This window comes from Coturnix japonica, chromosome 2 (assembly GCF_001577835.2).
Source record: "Coturnix japonica isolate 7356 chromosome 2, Coturnix japonica 2.1, whole genome shotgun sequence".
Classification (NCBI taxonomy): Eukaryota; Metazoa; Chordata; class Aves; order Galliformes; family Phasianidae; genus Coturnix; species Coturnix japonica.
The window spans coordinates 12,932,239-12,951,310 of record NC_029517.1 but is presented as its reverse complement, the minus strand read 5'-3'; the positions used below and the strand labels follow the sequence as shown (position 1 = coordinate 12,951,310).

At 37.4% G+C, this 19,072-nt stretch overlaps 1 protein-coding gene across 13 annotated transcripts in view; it reads right to left on the bottom strand.

The window, feature by feature from the left end:
• The window catches only part of ARHGAP12 (Rho GTPase activating protein 12), a 66,783-nt gene that overhangs the window by 21,297 nt on the left and 26,414 nt on the right, over window positions 1-19,072 (bottom strand). For 6 of the 13 annotated variants that reach the window (XM_015853148.2, XM_015853151.2, XM_015853152.2 and 3 more), the window contains exons 3-7: window positions 16,067-16,330; window positions 12,570-12,710; window positions 10,988-11,068; window positions 4,673-4,798; window positions 1,520-1,594 (exon numbers count right to left, since the gene is read on the bottom strand). In XM_015853148.2, coding sequence (XP_015708634.1) covers window positions 1,520-1,594; window positions 4,673-4,798; window positions 10,988-11,068; window positions 12,570-12,710; window positions 16,067-16,330 — 687 coding nt within the window. The remainder of the gene's footprint in view (window positions 1-1,519; window positions 1,595-4,672; window positions 4,799-10,987; window positions 11,069-12,569; window positions 12,711-16,066; window positions 16,331-19,072) is intronic. The other 7 variants (XM_015853155.2, XM_015853156.2, XM_015853154.2 and 4 more) reach the window with 6 other exon arrangements.

Below are 19,072 nucleotides of genomic sequence, written 5' to 3'. Positions count from 1 at the left end.
AATATTTCAGGATAAAAAGGAAACTGTCAGTTTGTACTATGCTCAAAATGAACAAACAAATTCTACCATGTCCAGTCACTCCAGTTTTGTCCCACCAGTTCCTGTGTATTTCTTAATTCCTTTCTGTTACAGCTTTTAACCACTCCCAATTTAAGAAGTAACCCATTAGTTGGAATAATCAGCTAGGGAAAACATCTAAATTAGCTTTGTCACAACACAAATGTCCTCAATTTTAGATCCAATGAAAATAGAAGATATTTAGAGGAGAATGTTAGAGAGAATATCTCAAATTAAAGCAGACCACAGAATAATCACAGGACACATTATAGAAGAGGGAAATGTGACTCTGACTTTGTCATTATCAGATACACAGACCTGTATTTCATGAATCTTACACATTTTTATCTGAATGTTTCATGCGGTCCACATTAAACACTAGAGATGTGTTTTCAAAGATAGCATTTATCTGGTGATTCACATGTTGTTTTGGTCCATTAGTAATTACTTGTCTTAATCTAATATCTCTATTGAGCCAGAGTATTTCCCCAAGCCAGTGAAAATACACATTATTTACCAAAAATAGGATTTCACTGACCGAGTAATCCATGCTCACTTCCTCAAATATTCTGTGGCATAAAAAAAAAAAAAAATGGCACATGGAACTGGGAGGAATGTTCCAAAATAGAACTTGGAAAGCATATCACCATGTCTTACTCAACAGCAACACTAGAGGGTACTAATGAGAAAATTATGGTAATATTTAAGTGGGGGGAAGAGAAGTCTAAATAAAAACTCAAAAATACAACTTTTTTTTGGTAATATTAAGTTCCAGAGACAGCTAAAGAGGACAGACTTTTTTTCCCTATTGCTTAAAATCAGGATCAAGTTCTGCTACAAAATCTAATATTTCAAGATCAAACAAATGTTCACATTTAAAACTTCAACTAAGGCAAAAAAAACCACAAATCTGTTTAGCATTCATAACAAGTGTTGAGCAAGTTGAAGTTTCCCTCCTGTTAGCTATTCTATGAAAGCAAAAAGACAAGGCTTATTTATATAAGGCTCTGATGATTACTACATCTTTGTAAGGAGATGAAAACACAAGTGAAAAATAGAGACATCATATCATACAAGCTACTAGTGACTAATGAGATGATAAACTTTCTGTGTCCGCTGTTGTTTATTGCTGCTTGTAACCTTCCAGGTTGCTAGGCGGGAAGGCACAACTTGGAGGAAAAAGTCAGTGCTACATAATTTGACACAAGTAAGCTAAACACATTCACTGTGATACAATCTACTCTCACAAAGCTGTTTTTAAATCAAATATATATATATATATATATGTATATATATATATATATTTAAAGCACAGTTGGATGCAATACATTCCTTTTATAGTGTCTTCAGTTTTATCCCATTATTCTTCCTCAATAACAAGAAAGTTGACTGACAATTATCATCTAATCACAAATAGCACATTTCTACAACAAGTATTTATTGAAACAATTTCCATACTGACTGTGGCTTGATGCTTTGGTGAAGAAGGAGAGGACTCATTTTCAGGAAAACTGGCCTTGGAAGAACTTGATGATTCCTATGGAATTTAAACAATTGGTACAAGTTACTCTTTCTCACATTTATTTTTTTTTTCAATTAAAAAACAAAACCTTTTTACCCCCTATAGGCACACTTTCCAACTTCCCCCCTCTCACAAAAATAGGGTTTTTTGAGCATTCATGATATTCTGAAATACTTGTATTATAAACCTGCTTAACTAAACAGGGTTCTTACAATACTTATGGCCCAATCAAACCAGATTGTTAAACATGTATCCATTTGAAAAAAAAAAAAAAAAAAAGTTAATACATACTTTATCAGCTTAAAGCAAAGCTTTCATCCATATTAAGGAGCAGATTTCTTTGTATGACTGCAATAACATTATGTATTACAAACATGCTGCAGGGTACCATATGAAAAACAAAATCTGAAGAACAGACTATGCTCCTGTGTGGACAATAAATTTAAGACCATCACAATAAATTGTTACACATACAGAAAAGCTTGTACCAGCTCTATTAACTTTTGTGAGTCATGACAGTTAATTCCCTTATAGCAAAGGACCAAAACTTTCTGGAGATTCACATTCTACTTTTAAACCAAACATTAACGATGGATCAAAAGAAAACTGTCACATATCTGAAAACCAGAAAAACTGCTGGAACCAAAAAAGCATGTGTGTTTCCCCTGAAGTACTGGAAATCTGGTAAAGAATTCAAATAGAAGAAAAACAGCATTTGCTCTCTGTTAGTTCCCGTGTGTTCCTCCCACTCCCCTTCTAATTCCCTTGATAGTTCTCCCAAATTCTGTGCTTCCATTTAAACTGAAGAGTTTGTTTTTTCCCCTGCACACCTGCACATTAAAATCCATTTAATACATCTGCCTACAGAAGTGGCTCTTTGACTCTACCACTACCTCTTTGACTGTTGTGATGAGAAACAACAATAGCATCCCTAAGGACAGACTAAGTGTTCCTCATTTTCAGATGTTCACGGGACAAAAATACTGAAATTTGGGAAAACAATGGGAGAACATTAAAAAAGTATCTTCCCTTGTTGCCAGCTAAAAAGCTCATTTGAGGCTGATGAAACCACCTATCTGAAAGCCAGTTGCTATATTTATTTAATTGCATAGTTCTCATGTACTAAGCAGCTCTGGAAGAAGACAACCAGTACACATGGACATTAACTAACCCTTTATCACACACTGCCTCTAAGCAGTACAAGTAACAGCATGTCTACCACTGGAAATAAAATGGGTGCATCAATGCTCTAAGCAAATGAATGGTCGCCCTGTCCTTCCACAAAACACTCAAGGTACATTTTTAATTTTCTTGAAGCACGAACATTGTGCTTCAAATGAAGTTACGTACAGTCACCTTATCATTAACAAACGCCTGCTGCCTGCTTATTTTAAATCTCTTAGAGCTACAGTAACTTTAAGTCACTGACTTTACAGAAGCAATTTATGCACAGTTTCTCTTGGTTACTACGCTAGACATTTGTACGGTTGTACATTTGCTTCACTGGGCTTAAGGTCTTGGTACTTGACTATTGGGTCCTGAAGTAAACAGCTCAGCCTAACCAATGCATTACATGATCATCTTCATTCAACACTGAGCTACGTAAAAGCCAGTCCAAAATAAATTTAAATCTTGTAAAAAAAAAAAAAAATCTTCCTTTAACAGTATGGCCAAAATTTTACTTTATTGTCAACAGAAGTATGAAATGTAAATCTGACATGAAATCAGGCTTGATTTTGCAGGACTCCATCTGGCCATTTAAACACACAGTGACAACACATTTGTTACATAAAGGTGCATAAGAGGAATAGGGAGAATGAAGGAGGGCAAAGGGACCTTGGAATTGCTAAAGCCAAACTGATTGCCAGCTAAGCATGATCCCTGTGTCAACATTCTGGGCAGTAGATCCATTTTCATTACTACTACTGTGTTTTGTCCACTTGTCTTTGACATGTGCAATTACACACGCCCACTTACGGGTCATTCTCTGTACTCCCAAAAATACACTAACATCATTTAATTTCTCCATGTATCTTTACAAATAGGAAGCTTGCAAGCCAGTTTGCTGGCATCTTATTCTCAGTAGCCTGTGCTAACACTTCAATATTAAAATGCATTTCTGTTTCCATGAATCTTGGGTCTGACTGCTGTGAAGTTACAGAAATCAGCAAGTCATTCATTACCCCTACAACACCAATTTCAGTTCCTCCCTGCTTACATCAGCATCATACACTGGCAGAATGGCACAGAAATCAGAAAGAGACAGGCAGAGGAAGAACAACGGAGAGGCTCTGTCCCCATGTTTGCTCAAACAGCATCTGTTAGTTGATAGTCCCAAACAGACAACCAACAACGTGCCACAAAGAATGCACAGAAAACAGCTTCTGCTATTACTGACTCAGCTCTGTTCTGACTTAACTCCCAGCTCAACTCTGGAGGCAAATCAAAACCAAGAACTACCAGTACTGTGCTCTGCCCTTTAGCAACATTACAACTCTGCTGTAATTGAGCACAACTTTTCCTCTTCACATATTACAAAGGAGATTAGCAGAACTGTCATTAAAGGGATTACCTCACTACATAACACAACTATTTGTATCTTTACTATTTTTAGTTTAGCAAGCACAAGTTTTATTTCAACTCTATGAATACCTCAGCTACTCATCTGCCATCTTTAAAGCACATTCAAGTTTAGTGTCTCCTACAACTAAAGTATTCAGGCATGAAATATCAGTATACCTTACATGGGAACCTTGCCCACATTCACAATTCTTGAATTTAAAACCTAACTACTTTCCACAGCCTGAACTGAGTTACAGGAAATTCCCAATTATAAGTAAAATTACTCTAAACATCAAACTCTGAATTAACACAAGTTAAGATATTTCAAGGCTAACAAGAATAAGGCTACCACTGACAAAGAAACAACAGTAAAATTATCAGACAGTCCTTGGGTTCTCTGAATGTTATCAAACAGTGACACAACAGAACATAAAAACAAGATTTCAGAAATTCATACACGGCAGTTTCTTTTCAGTAATTCACAAATCAAAAACAATTCACATTGTAGTATGCTGATTAACTTGCTCCTACCTTATCGTTGGTGTCCAACACAATTGTGCTGTGCCTCCATTTTGTTAAAACTATTGGTTCCTGTAGCCTCCTGTCCAGACTCCTACTCTTTATTATATCTCTTTGCTGCTGTGGTGAAGCATTATACTAAAGAAAAGAAAAATCAAACTATAAGTAGGATCTAATTCACACAAAAGAAGGGCTGCATCTTTACAGTACAAACTTTCTGATTCCTGATTTCATTCAAGTGTGTGAAAATTGCCTATTTTTTTTTTTTTTTTTAAAGTTTTGCTTTTAATCTTCAGAACCATCCTATAATACTGTAGTCCTCTCGACTGATAGATGTTTGATTTCCTGGACAAAAGCTTGCTGCAATCAAATGCCATATCAAGAACTAGCACGGCACTAGAATAAACATATGATGTAAACATTCAAGTCTTTATATTGCACTGACAGTAAAAAACACCTGTCATGATGTAAGATGAGGATAACCCTGCTATTCTACAGTAAGCCATACAGATTAAGAGTGTTTAACTGAATATAATTCTATTTGGCCTCAAGATTTCATATACTTAAGAGAGTAGATACTAAGAGGCGAGGACTTCTTCCTCAGAAAAGCTGCACCAACTGTTAAGGGAATTTGTTATTGTGCAACATTTCTAAGTGCAGAAAACAAGTATTTAGTAGGAAATAATTTTAAGACTTGGCAGAGCATTAGGAGCAAGGAAGACAGAAGATCTATGTTCTGACAAACCCAACTCAACAGCATCCAGAGATGAACAGGTTGAGAAAAAATGAAGGCCAAGAGAAAGACCTTAAATTTCGATTCAGCTTTGCAGCACTCATGAAAGTAGAAGAGCCATTTAAATTCATCACCAACTGAGCAGTATAAAGAACTATAAAAATATTTCAAGTGAAGTTTAACACTGAAAGTACAAATAAGAAAAGACTACATAAGATTTGTTTGCTTTTTCCAAAGTCAGTAACTATCTTATTCTCTCTATTCAGTGTTAGAAGCCTGAAACCTACACACAGAAACAGAAGGAAATAGGTGTGAATCATAACAGATTAGAATTCACCAACTAAAATGTAGCACAGGAAGTGGCTTTATAAATAATCATTTTTCTGAAAAAAAAGGCAAAAACTATCCTTGACACCACACTGAATTCTACAGTTTCACTACTGATTTACTACTATAAACTCAGAGCCTCAGGTCTTCCAAGATGGTAACACATACTGACAAAATACAGCAAAATTAAAGTTCAATAACATAAATGCTAAATCCAAGCTGAATAACATAAAGTTAGTGCCAAAATAACCAACACTACTACCACGGCGGCAGAGACTGAGATAGAAGCTTTGCAGCCTAAAAGGGATAGAGTTCATGCTCCAATAAGTCAACAGATACTAAGAAGCATTTAAATTATTTCAACATGCATTGAAACGTTAGAGTACTCCAAGTTGAATAAACGTTGTAACACAGAGAAGAAAATTCAGTACATCATGTACAAACAGAGGTGTGCTGGATGGCACTGTCGAGATTTGCATCTGAGATTGCACTGACTTCATATTGGTTTCAGCACATTTACATTCATACATCAGCTGCTACCTTACAAAGGTGAGGTCGAAGTAACTTTCAATTTGTTCCAATGTTAAATCAAAGATGAACCACCAATCATGCTGCACCAAATCTAATGCCAACTTACTTTCTTGTAATACAAGTATCCATTCAGACACTCCTACAAGTCAAATTGTGTCAGCAGTATAACCAGTATGCAGCAAAATTGCCCACATTACAACCAAAACCTAAGCAAGTTTCAGTGATATTATGCCTAAACAGCAGAAGGCTGATACAAACATCATTCCTCCCAATAGTTCCAAAGCACTGAAATGGACAGTTCGAATGTTTTTGCTGTGAAACAAACCATTTATTTAATACACACACACACATATATATACATATACTTCTGTGATACTAATGAATATTATTTATGGAAACCTTTCCAGCTGAGTATTTTGAAGAACTCAAGTTATAACCACAGTCCAAGACAGACTTAAATTAAGACTTGAGTTAAAGTCTATCTTAAGAGCTACAATATAGTCACAGACTATTTACAGGTGATCTATATTTTAAAAGTGCCTTTGATACCATCACAAGCCATTGGGAGTCTGTTTACCTAGCAGGTAACTCCATCCCAAAGGAAAAAGGGCCTGTAAGGCAAGGCTGACACTCCAGTTTTACAGAACATACTGCACAAGAAAGCAACAGTGAATAGAGCTAACAAAGTACTGATAATGTTACAGGAATGCTGTGCTGCACGTCTTCGCAGCTTCAGTACTTTGTGCTGGTGATACAACTGGTGTTAATAAACTGACAAGTCTTTAAAAAGAACGTTTGACATCTTTCTTCCATTTTCTCACAACACAGGTGTCAAATAAGCCATTGTTACTCAAATGTTCATGGTATATTTTCCTCTCTGTGAACAGTAGAATAAATTACTACAGGAAAGAGGAGAAAGCTAAGTATTTCTGGGCTCAAGATGAGCTTCTGCTTCTAAAATAAAGGGAGTGATTTGTGATTTCCAGAAAGAATTACAGGGAGACGCAGGTACTGCTTTGGACTCTGGATTCTCCAGGTGAACTAACCATGAACTACAATGGATAGATGCCACTAGTTAAGAGAGAAGCAAGCCAGGGTGCCAGTGATGCAGTCAGACTCCTCCTTCACATCTCCAGTGTCATCTTGAAGACTAAGGTTAGGTTGAGGGCCATACAGAAATAATCCGATGACACCACATGCCTTAGCATCACACCTCAACAAGATGCTATCATTTTCTTAATTCTGAAACTTCTAATAATGCAGCAGAGGATTCCAAATATGCAGACTACTGCTCCTGGAAAAATGTCCCCAGAACTCCAGCTTGTCCCACACTAAGTTTCCCCCTCTCTAACACGCCCAGTTTGCTCCTCATTTCACTGCCAGTTCCTCTTATCAGCAAGTGAAGACATCAGCAAACTGTTCATATTTCTACTGCATACGCCATGTAAACCTGACTTCTCTTTACACCAGCTCTTGGTACAGAGTGAGGACTCTGCTGATTTAGGTAACACAGAGTTATTTTCATTGCTGAAGCCATTTGGTGCTTTCACTAGCTACTCGAAAGCTTTCTTTGCCTCACTGTAAATTTTTCTAACCCTCTCAACTGGCCGAATAATTTATATTTAACTTTAAACTGATAATGCGGCATGGCTCAAGGCTCTGTCCTAGCCTAATTTTGACTGAAACAAATGCAACACCTCCGAGCTATTTGTAGCAGTTGTCCTCATTCTTAGGGAGATGACACAGATCTGTCAGCTTCAAGACAGAGAACAAAGATTGCTCTTTGTTTGCACTAATAACAGAGGAGGAATTGGGCGGGTGAAGGGAGAAGAGGGTGGGAAGCAGCTGACAGTGAAACTTGGTAAAGACCCAATGTTAAAAGCAGGTCAGAGATTAAAATGGGATATTCTGATATCCCATTATCCTTTAGCACTTTATTAACACCATCACATTATTTGCAGTTTTCCCAATAAATAATCTGAAGTGTTTTTTTGCTTTGAATGAAGCTTCACAAAGAAAGAAAAATAAAAAAAAAAGGATTTTTCCAATGCTGCAACTGTGCTTGGCTTTGAATAAACTTTTCAGCTCTGTGACTGAACTAACATCAATGCAAACGTTTTGCTATTTCTTATGAACTAAATAAAATGTTTTTCTTACTTTACAGAAATAGAAATAAAGCATTTCTTTGCTGCCTTTCAAGGACCTCACCCTACCCCTTCCTTTCTTTCCCTGGAAGATGAAGGCTCCTCATGTTCCATCTGTACAGCAGCAGTTTGAGGCATCGGCTGCACTGAAGGAACAATGGCTGTGCAGGACAGGAGGCTGCTGCAGAAGGCAGCTCCACTTGGAGCAGAAGTGGTTGAAAACCCCTCTGGACCCACTCTACTGACTTGACTGCCCTGGAAGTTCTTTGCTTCACCTTCTACCCTGCTGTGTTGTTTATTTTTTTTGATATGTTTATTTAAATAATCAGCAAGAACAGACAACTGAATGTAGCAGAATCCACAGGAGGAAAGACAAAGTCTTCTGGAAGATGTATTACAAGTTCTGAGTCAAGATTAGTATCCAATTCAAATAATTATTCAGCTGTCAGTGAATCTAGGGCAGAAAACAGGAAAGGTCTGGGGTATGCAACACCTGAGCGTGGCAAGGGAAGGACAGTCCCTTCCCCATTAGGGAAGGGAGGTGGGCATGGAATGGGCTGCCCAGGGCTGTGGGCACGGTCCTGTGTGCTGGCATTCAAGGAGTGTTTGGGCACTGCTCTCAGACAATGGATTTGATTTGTAGATAACTTTAATGTAGTACGGAGCCAGGAGTTGGATCTGATGATCCTTGTTGGGTCCCTTCCAACTCATGCTACTCTATGGTTCTGTGTTCTTCTGCTCCACTACAAAAAGTTGGGTCACACTCATCATGAGCATTAACAGAATTTTTCGGCAGTTGTCAAAGCCACTCCATCCAGATGTTGGTTTAGCTGGAGGCATTCAGCTATTCCTAGATGTTACATAAATGTGTATATGACTGGAAGGTTTTTATAAGACTGTCTGAAGTAATTTGTATTGTAACTCACTCTCCTCCCCTAAGACCATCAGATACTTGTTTTTATATACACATACAGTACTGAAGTGCTGCTCCAGAGCACGTTCACATTTACAGCCAATGCTACAAAAGCAAAAATTTTTAACCTTACAGTACTACCCCTGTACTGTATCCAAAAACCTCTTGGTTTTAGTTCTCATGATATGCAGATTAGCAAGAATAACCTAAAATAAAAAAGCATTATCTTTCTTTCCCAGTTTAACATCACCACATGACCATACTATTCCATATATTTAATTTGCAATTAAATTTGGATGGCAACACAGGAACTAAGTTATCATTTAAACAAGAGTGGCAGTGCTGAATTCTTTCTATGGTCTTTTCTCTATGCATTCATGAGACTTTTCAACAGAGATCATTTTTCTTCAAAGCCATTCTGCAGTCTATGCCATGTTTCCAGTTCATTTGTCCCAAAGCACTTTTGGAACCCGCCTCAGCAAGCTTTTCGGGAGACTGAACTTCAATCACGCCTCAACTACTCACATTATTGTAGCATTTTTACTGTCTGTTCATCAAATACAGACTAAATATTTCGCTGAAATGTTTAATATATTACACACCATTTAAAGCTAAAGGTAGGAATTTCTATCAATACATAGGACTGCAAATTGAGAACTAAATTGCTAATTTAATTCTGTTAATCATATATTTGCTGCCACTCAAGATTTAGTACTTACAAAGATCACTCAGAAAGGAATTAATAATACACTCTACTCAGATAGCTCAAGAGAAATAATTTAAGGAAACTTCCTAGCAGCAATGTTTGATTATTTTGGTATAAACAATAGATCAGACCACATACTGTGAAAAACAGAGGCTAGCTTTCCTTCTGTAGGTGGTTACTAATAGGAGGGACCTCAGAGGCTTACACAGAACCATTAGAATATCATTCACAAACACACTGAATCTCTTCTCTGTGTATTTGTGTGTCTCACAAAACTGTTCTGGATTATCTTCACAACCTTCTTACAGTCAAATTAAAGCCAACTCAATGCGTGACCTAGCTCAAAACCAACCTATTTTAGTAGAAAGCAACTTCTTCACTGTCAACTTTGTGCAGGAGGCAAAGAACAAAGCACTGAAAAAATTATTCTCACTTCATACTTCAGTTGAAACCCTTAAGTGTCAACCCCAAAGACGCCATAAATTGCTGAAACTTCTGTTTTTCACTACTTTTGTGCATATAAGCAGAATCATCAAATGTACAAACACATGGTAAAAATAACATGTTTTGGGGTGTACTGAAATTAAAGTACAATTTTTCAGGAACATTCTGTAGTTTAGAAAATTTACCTTTTTTTCCCCTAAAAATGCTTTCCACCTTACTAAAAAAACAAAACAAAACAAACCCACAAATGTTACTTTGCAGCCTTAAATGAAAAGGTAGGTTCAGCAAAGACATAGCATCTTTTTTGATATTTGAACAGCTACATCATCTATTTTTAATGATGTCTGCCAGTGTGTTTTTCTTCTTCACAAACTGAAGTTATGCAAAAATGACAGAAATAATAATAAAATGAAGCACCTAAGTCCTCCTGTTGTGTGTAACTCCCATTGAAGGCCTCATAAAAAACCTCCTAGGGAGGATGGGAACAGTCCAAGACAAGTTGCCAAAGTTTCTTTTTCAGGTCACTCACCTTTGGTAACTCCCATTCTGATCGGGAGCCATCAGCACTGTAGTAGTACGGTCTACCTTGTTCATCTGCATGTTTTAACCACTGTAGAAAGAAGCGTGATGACAGGAAAAGTAATTAGTGTGACAGTCATAACACAGCTAGACTCTGATAATTAGGATTTAAAGTGGATTTTTAATAAAGTTCCATCCACTTCAGCAGGGTCTACTCAGTTACCTCCGTTAACTAAGTTTAGTCAGTAATGAGATCCTAACAGTTTTCAGCTTCCTGCATTCACTTCACTACCACATTTTCCATCTGCAACTCCTCAGGAAAAACTCCTGCAGTAACACAGATACTGAATTCCTGATGACTCACATAATCTACCAAGAGATTGTGATAAACAGATGTTTTGAAGATTGCATATCTCATTCTTATCATCATTATGATGTCATTTTAAGGAGGTACAATCTTTACACCGGATCCCTGTAAGGATTTTATACATAAGACTACAAAATTTCAAGGAGCTCTTCTAGCAACTGTAGATAATTTAAGAGATTACTACACAACTTTAACTCCATTTTCATAGCATCAACAGCAGCATGAGTTGTAGTGTAAGATGATAATACAGATTCTGTGGCCTCTAACAGCAACTCCCAGAATTAAAGAGGTAAAACCATGGTGACTGTCACTAATGGTGCAGAACAGACAGAATTGAAAAGAGAAAAATTCTACAGGACTTTTGCACAATCATATGCACACCTCAGGTCAAGTAGGTTTCACAAGATTACATACCAATAAGTTGTTTTCTATCAGTCCCAACATAATTATTTTTTACTGTTTGCTTATTTGCCAAAACAGAGCATGCACTATAGATTACTAGCGGAAATGGATCTAAGAAGGACAAAAACGAAAACTTACATAAAACTCAATTATTTAAAAGCTTCCTTAAAAGAACTTGCACATGTTAAGTGGAAAACAAGTGATGCTATAATAAACGCTTCCTGAAAGTCAAAGAAATCAAAATAACTTGAGCAGACAACTAGAAAAATGGACTGCTTTACAAATATAAACAAATATTGTCATTTTTTCCTGCATGGGAGAACATTCTAGGATGTAGCAATTAGGTAATTAGAGCAGAACACGAATCTATTGATACAGCTCAAGTTTAAGTACAAAGTTTGTCTACATCTGAAAGCAGTACTAAAATCTTCAAATAAAGGATGAAACTGAGAAAGAAGAATTTTTCAGTTTGAAACCATCCCATCTGGAAGACACATGAAGATGAGAACAACACTTAAAGGATAATAAGAAGAACATTACATTGCTATGAAGTTCATTCCTGAAGCATAACCAAGAGGATGGGAGGTGGGAGAAAAAACATACATGTGATGTACTCATTTAAAATTATGTGACACCAATGAAAATAAGAAAACCTTCCCTGAAAGTGGCATGTGTGAGAAAAAAAAAAAAGAAAAAATAGTTCCTTTGAGAAAGTTTCATGCACTAAGGAATGCTATTCACTTCCAGAAATGAAATCTGCATTTCTATTAGGGAATTAGCTGGAGAGATTTAGAGCATGTGATGAGAAGAAGGAAAAAAGTACCTTTTCATTAGTATAGTCATTGGTATATAAGGTTTGACCATGTTCATCCAACTCTTCTGACCAACCCTTTGGAGGAGAACCATACTGACTATCTGACTGGCTGTAACAAGAACTGTGGTCGTTTTCTTCTGATGAAAGATGCTACAAGTAGTCAGAAACACACAAGGCAGTTTTGAGAATGAAAATGCTTTAAAATCTGAAAGATCAAAGATTATTTGACTAGAAAGAGAATAGTAATAAGTGCAGGAAGTTCACATTTTTTATATCTTACATGAGAAAATGTGCTCATAAATAAACAATAATTGCTAGGTAATTAAAAACAGTTCAGAATACCATTTATACTTTTTCTTTACTAACCCAGATTCCAACTACACAGATTCAAGCAATGTCCTACAACAAATTCAAATCTAATTAACACTCCCAATCTGTTGCCAATGTAAATTTCATTCTCACCAATTTGCACTACTGAATGAAGGTAGCTTTCATTACCTCTACTGCCTTAGAACACCCAGAAGACACATTGCACCTTGTTTTTCTGGCATCATCCCAGCTTTTATACTTCAATTCCCTCCTTCTTTTCCCATATAGTACATGGAAACAGAATGATCATTCAAGATAATTTGAAACTTCAGCTGAATCTGCCTATGTGTGTATGATGCATCCTACAATGTTAGCAATTCCCAGTCTTTACCTTCCAGTGTTGATATGTGTGACAATTCAAAAGCAAGACATTTTTACCTGCTGAAGTCACCTCTAACTGAATTTAAGATTATCTTCTAACCTGTTGCTCAGTAAGAATGACTTAACAAGACTGTCTGTAGCACACCTATAACATAACAGTCCTGATGTTCCAAGGCTTGGTTCATCCCACCAGCACACAACCTAGGAGTTTAACTTTGACTGATGAACTTAAATGAAATTCCAGAGGTGTTACAAAGTTTACCAAACCAAAGGCATTCTTTAATGCATAACAAAACGCTGAAGTTGCTTAAATGGGAATTAAAAATAACACTGGACAAACCCCACTCTGCGACTTCCAGTTCCTCTTCCAACACCTTTCCACTACTAACTGCCTCTGTGCTTCCCACTTCACAATCTTCGCATAGCCTACATATTCCTACTTATGAGCCTCAGCCCCAATCATATTTTCCCTCAATCAACTGAAAACATCTAAAGCAGACAGCTACTAAATCTGTCACCTCATTTTACTGTAGCTTAGCCTGGTATCTCATCATCCCCACATATTTTGGTAGTATTAGAGGTCATAAATGAAATGCTGAACACAAACAGTGGACTGTGAAACACTCACAAATAAAGAACTGAAAAGAAGAAAAAAACTGCTTTCAAAGCCAACAACTAATAGCATAGCCTTAGAGAACGAATTATGTAAGAATCTTTCACTATTTGTATTTTGTCAGCTACACAAGTTTATATTAATCACAGCACATATCATCCACTGACCCTACAGAAAATGAAATTTTGATGGATAAGATTATTTAACTGGTAAAGTTAAAACAGATTGGCCTTCAAACATCATAAATAAGTGAATGAACTGAGCTATCTGACATAACAGTAAAAACAAAGCAGTGAAGAAGTCAAGCTTCTGAACATGCAACTACGTGGTGAAGTGGTGGTACAGAGATACAAGACAGGGGAATCATCTGCAGATGGGGGAGGGGGGAAGAGTTTTTGAAAGTACTTCCATGAGAAGAAGGAACAATGATGACATTAAGAAACCAGCTACACTTACTGCTAGGTGAGTTACTACTCAATAAATAAATAAATAAAATAACAGCAGTCATCTTCATCACAGAAGAGCACTCCAGAAGAACAAAATCGCATCGAGCAAAAGAACAGCCAAGTGTGAAATTAACAGATAATTGTCAGAGACTGGCAAACTGAGTTGCGCCAGTTTACTTGTTGCAGCCGCTAGCTGGTGGCGAGAAGGTAAAACTCTTTAAACGCTTGCAAACACCACTGCTGCTCAGAAAGCCATTGCCAGTGGCAATGAGAGGGCTCCCTTTTCCTGTCTGTCCAGTTTCTGGCACTAATGGCCCAGAGGTAGACTTCCAATACAGGACTCTTAGCAATCTAACACCTCTGAGCAGTATGCAATTAGATTTTAAAACTAAACTACATAATAGCTCATGAGAAAATCGACCTGAACCTCACATATTTGAAAAAGGTATATGAAAATGAAAGATTTCTTGACACATGTTTGCTTTTTCCATCAAGCCTGACGTTGATTAACCTCAGTATTGTTTGAATACAATAGTACTATTTTTAAGCATATTTAAACTCTAATATTCATCTTCCAATTATTCCTTTTCTTTATCTGAATCAAAGCAAACAGAAATAGACTAACACCACTTGTTTGGCTCTCCCTAGCAATCAGCTGCACATAACATATTAGCAACTCAAATATTACCCTTAATAATCTTCTAACGTAATTAACTTCTGTGGGAAAGCCTAACAACAGAAAACAGCTTTAAAAGGTGAAGGATTTGCATTATGAGAAAAAATAACCTTTATACCTAGAATATAACTAAGTCAAAAGTTCCTACAGCCTTCCCCAAGCATTTGCCATCATGAGGCCCAGATGCTTGATTAGAACATAAATTACAGTGCTGGAAGGTGTGTCTATTCTCCTCTAGGACACCCAATTATCATTCACAGAATTAAGAACATGATTTTCTCAAAGTTCACAATTCTCCTTAACAAAGTATTCTTTTAACTGCCTTTTCCCCTAGTGTACTCAACAGCTATCCAAGGCCCCACAGAGAAATCACTGACAAGTGCATAAATTCATTTCTCCTAAGCAAACAGTCAGATAAAATGAATGGAATTGAATGGAAGCCTCAATCACATCAGTGTTTCTGATGCTGATGGAACGTGCTACAAAACATCATTAAGTCTAGTTTTGGCTGCCAAACTCTCCTACATAGACTTACTGCCACAGCATTAACGAAGCATGAGCAAATACCTGCACGTCCCTTTCCTTTGTTTTACTGCCTATTTAACTTCTACTGATAACTCCCCTCATATTTTATCTCCCTCCTCTGTTTCTAGAAGCTGCCTCATTTCCTCTCCTTTCCCCACTCCAGAAATGTGCAGAACACACTGAAAAACAGAACATACACCACATCAGAAAAACTACAGTGGTTTTCTTACTCCATTGTCACTTAAAGTCCTGTTAGTTTCAAATTCTCCTTTATTTTCATAAACAATGCCTGTAACACCTGATGAGGGACTGCCAGGTACTTTCACAACTAGTACTCAGATTCATGAACCATCTTGTACACATTTCATGTACACATTTTCATATGCAAAAGTGACTGAAGAGAAATTGTTGATGGTTACTACATCTCACGAATTCACATGACTGAAAAGACAAATTAAGACAGTCCTTGATACCTCAAAATTCAGAGATATCAAGTTCCATAACAAAACATTACTCATATGCATTACAATCTCATTGTGATCTCAGAACAAACTACCTCATGATCTGCATGGCTCTGGGAATCCCCTTTATTAATGCTTGCATCTCGGGCCCAACGTGGAGGTTTCCAGGTTCGTTCCTGTGATCCTCTGTTGTAGTAATAACAGCGTCCTGTTGTATCTTTATGGGTTTCCCATTCCCCATTTATTTGGACTGGAGCACTTGTAGGTAGTGGTGGAAGTGCAGACTGAGATATTTTCAGTTCTTGTAAATTAGCATAAACTGGTGAATCAGGCCTCCCTTGGCTTGGTGGAGTAGTTGGCTATTGAGAGAAGAGATGTATTATTAAAGAGCAAATGAATTTTATAATGCTCCCATACAAATCAGCATATATTACAAGAGTAAAATTAACCAACAAACTCCTCTTTTTCTTTTTTTCTTTTTTTCTTTCTTTTTTTTTTTTTTTTTTTTTTTGGTTAATTATAAAAGCACAAAGGAAAGCCACAAGATGCTGAAAGGATTAAATCTTTTTCAATATTAAACAGATATTGTTAGTGATGTTAACTTTATAGTTAACATTTCAGCATTTATCTGAATAACAGTTGATAATTGTCTTGCAGTGGATTTTAAATACACTGAAATCTTCATCAAAATAATTACATATTTTAAAACTTCAACTATACAGTTAAAGGGTTGCTCAGTAGTTGTAAGTAACGTGACTTTGTTTAAGGCAAAACATAGTATTTCTTACATGTTACTTATCAATTAAACATGGTTTCCCAGTCTTCTTCCTCCCCTACAACTATACAAATGATGGTGAATATAAAGAAGGACTTTTGTTTCCCCACGAGACCTAAACAGACACTTCAGTTTGAAAGAGGAGTACAATGTGGTGCTGCAGAAACTCCAGAAAACTCCTGGGTGCTTTACCTGTAAAGCCTTTCCAAATAAATGCTTGCTTAAACTCTTTTATGTAATAACATTGTGAGCACTCTGATTACCACTCCCTTCTTAAAGAAATTATGTGGATACTTACTTAAAGTACCCAACTTTATTCATATATAAGCAAATAAGGAGAACAACAATTGTCCACAAGGAAATAAAAAATTAAGGACAATTTCACATTCATAGTTTGCGGATATGAAGACCTGCAGAGAGCACAGTTAAAAGTCTGTGGTACTTACTGAAACCATGAGTACTTTCAAATAAGCCACAGCAGTGGTTAGAAGAAAAATATACTTTTTGATGTTCAATTTTTGAAGTGCAATAGAAGCACATAAAACACACCATGCGAAGAATAAGAGTGTGTGTTTTCATGAGAACTGTGACAAGGAGACTGTGGAAGCAGCTTGCTATTAAGCCACATTGAATGCCTGTTAATGCAGAGCCACCACTCTGCATCAGGGCATTTATTCAAACACTCTAAAGAAAGTAAAAATATCATGCAAGCCATCCCTCCCCCCGCTTGCTTTTAATTTAGAAGCTTTGCTGGAGGCAAACCCCTGTGCCTCTTGCTGCAACTTTCAAAGGAGAAAAAGAACCTACTGCATTACATAAAAGATCCTTTACGATGTGCTTTTAAGCATTAAAATCTTAGACTGCTAATCGTGGCCACATCTAATCATAAATTATTGGGGTTTGCTCGGGCAAGACGGGATATTGTACCACACAATCAGATATAAACTGCTTGCACCACAGCTGGAACCAAATATGGGCAATATTCACAACCAGAAGGGGAAATAGCTAGAGAGGAACTTAATGAGATTAAAACAAGCACAGACCTGTTTTGTGAATCTTTAAAAGTGAAAAGACAACTTACTGGATACAGCAAGTACAGTGTTTAACAGGAATATACAGCAAACCTGGGGAAAAGGGTATCGGCAGCACTCACAAAATCAGCTGAAAACAATTAGCATCTCCTTGTAGTTCTTTTCCAACCTTCATGATTCTGTGATTCCTCCATCAATTCAAAGGAAAGAAACTTACCCCAGAACTCTATGAAAACACTAGTTTTTTCTACCCAAGTCTCTCCTTTTTTAAGGGGAAGGGGGGAGAGGGAGGGGAACAGCTGGATTTGGTAAAGTTCTGTTTCTGGAGGACAATAACAGCATAAGGAGCACTGCCATAGAAGTTCTAAGGAATGTTCCTTAACCCCACTGAATGCTGAGAGAGCCTGTGGTCAGCTTCCATACAGACACCACCCCCAGACTGCAGCGGGTTCTCTCACTCCAAACTGTCCCTCCTCCTGTGTCCTGGTATGCCCGGAGCAAGGTGCCCCATCCCAGGTAACTCTCACTGCCAGGCTTTGCAAAGCAGCAGTTCCAGGTGGCAGCACAGAGAGCCCCAGGCTCTGCCTCCCCTGAGGGCAGCAGCATCCCAAAGTGCCCTGACTGCTGGTCTGTGCAGGTCTCAGCCTTCTCAGTTTTTGCCTCCACAAAAGACTAGTATTAATTTTGGCACTGTAATTAGAACAACACTGGATGAAGCTGCAGGACCCACGTCATACTTCAATTATATTAGAAGCTCAAGGCCAATGTGCTGCCATACAGCTCAAGAAACACATCAATTACATTTCATACACTAATGTGTGATGAAATTGTAATGTGCGTTTTGCTTTGGACTGCTTAATACTTCTACACTCAAATTTCTGGTGGAGATGTCAATTTCCGCCCAAAGCAACAAACAAGGCATCTAAGAGCCCTGCCAGCCAGTCACCTTTGCTCTCTCCTGAGAGACCTTTTTGGTAGCATTACTAGATTTAAGAGACGCCCTCTAAGTTATTGTTTTCAGCAAAGCGTGAAAAATGCAAACCCATAAGTCTACCTTCAGCACACAGCTTCGCTTTAAGTGCGTCTATGGGGATCTGACATTCTTATCAGGAACTGCTCTGAACAACCACGCGGCACGCAGCAGCACTTCCCCATACCTCAGGGCACGCAATGAGGTGCGCTGCCGCCTGCAGTGCTGAGTTCAGCAGCACCCAATGTTAACAACACTAATTTTATCTGGTAAAAAATTCTTGTTTGTTAATAAAGCAACTTATAAAAGCCTCATGAAGCGGCCT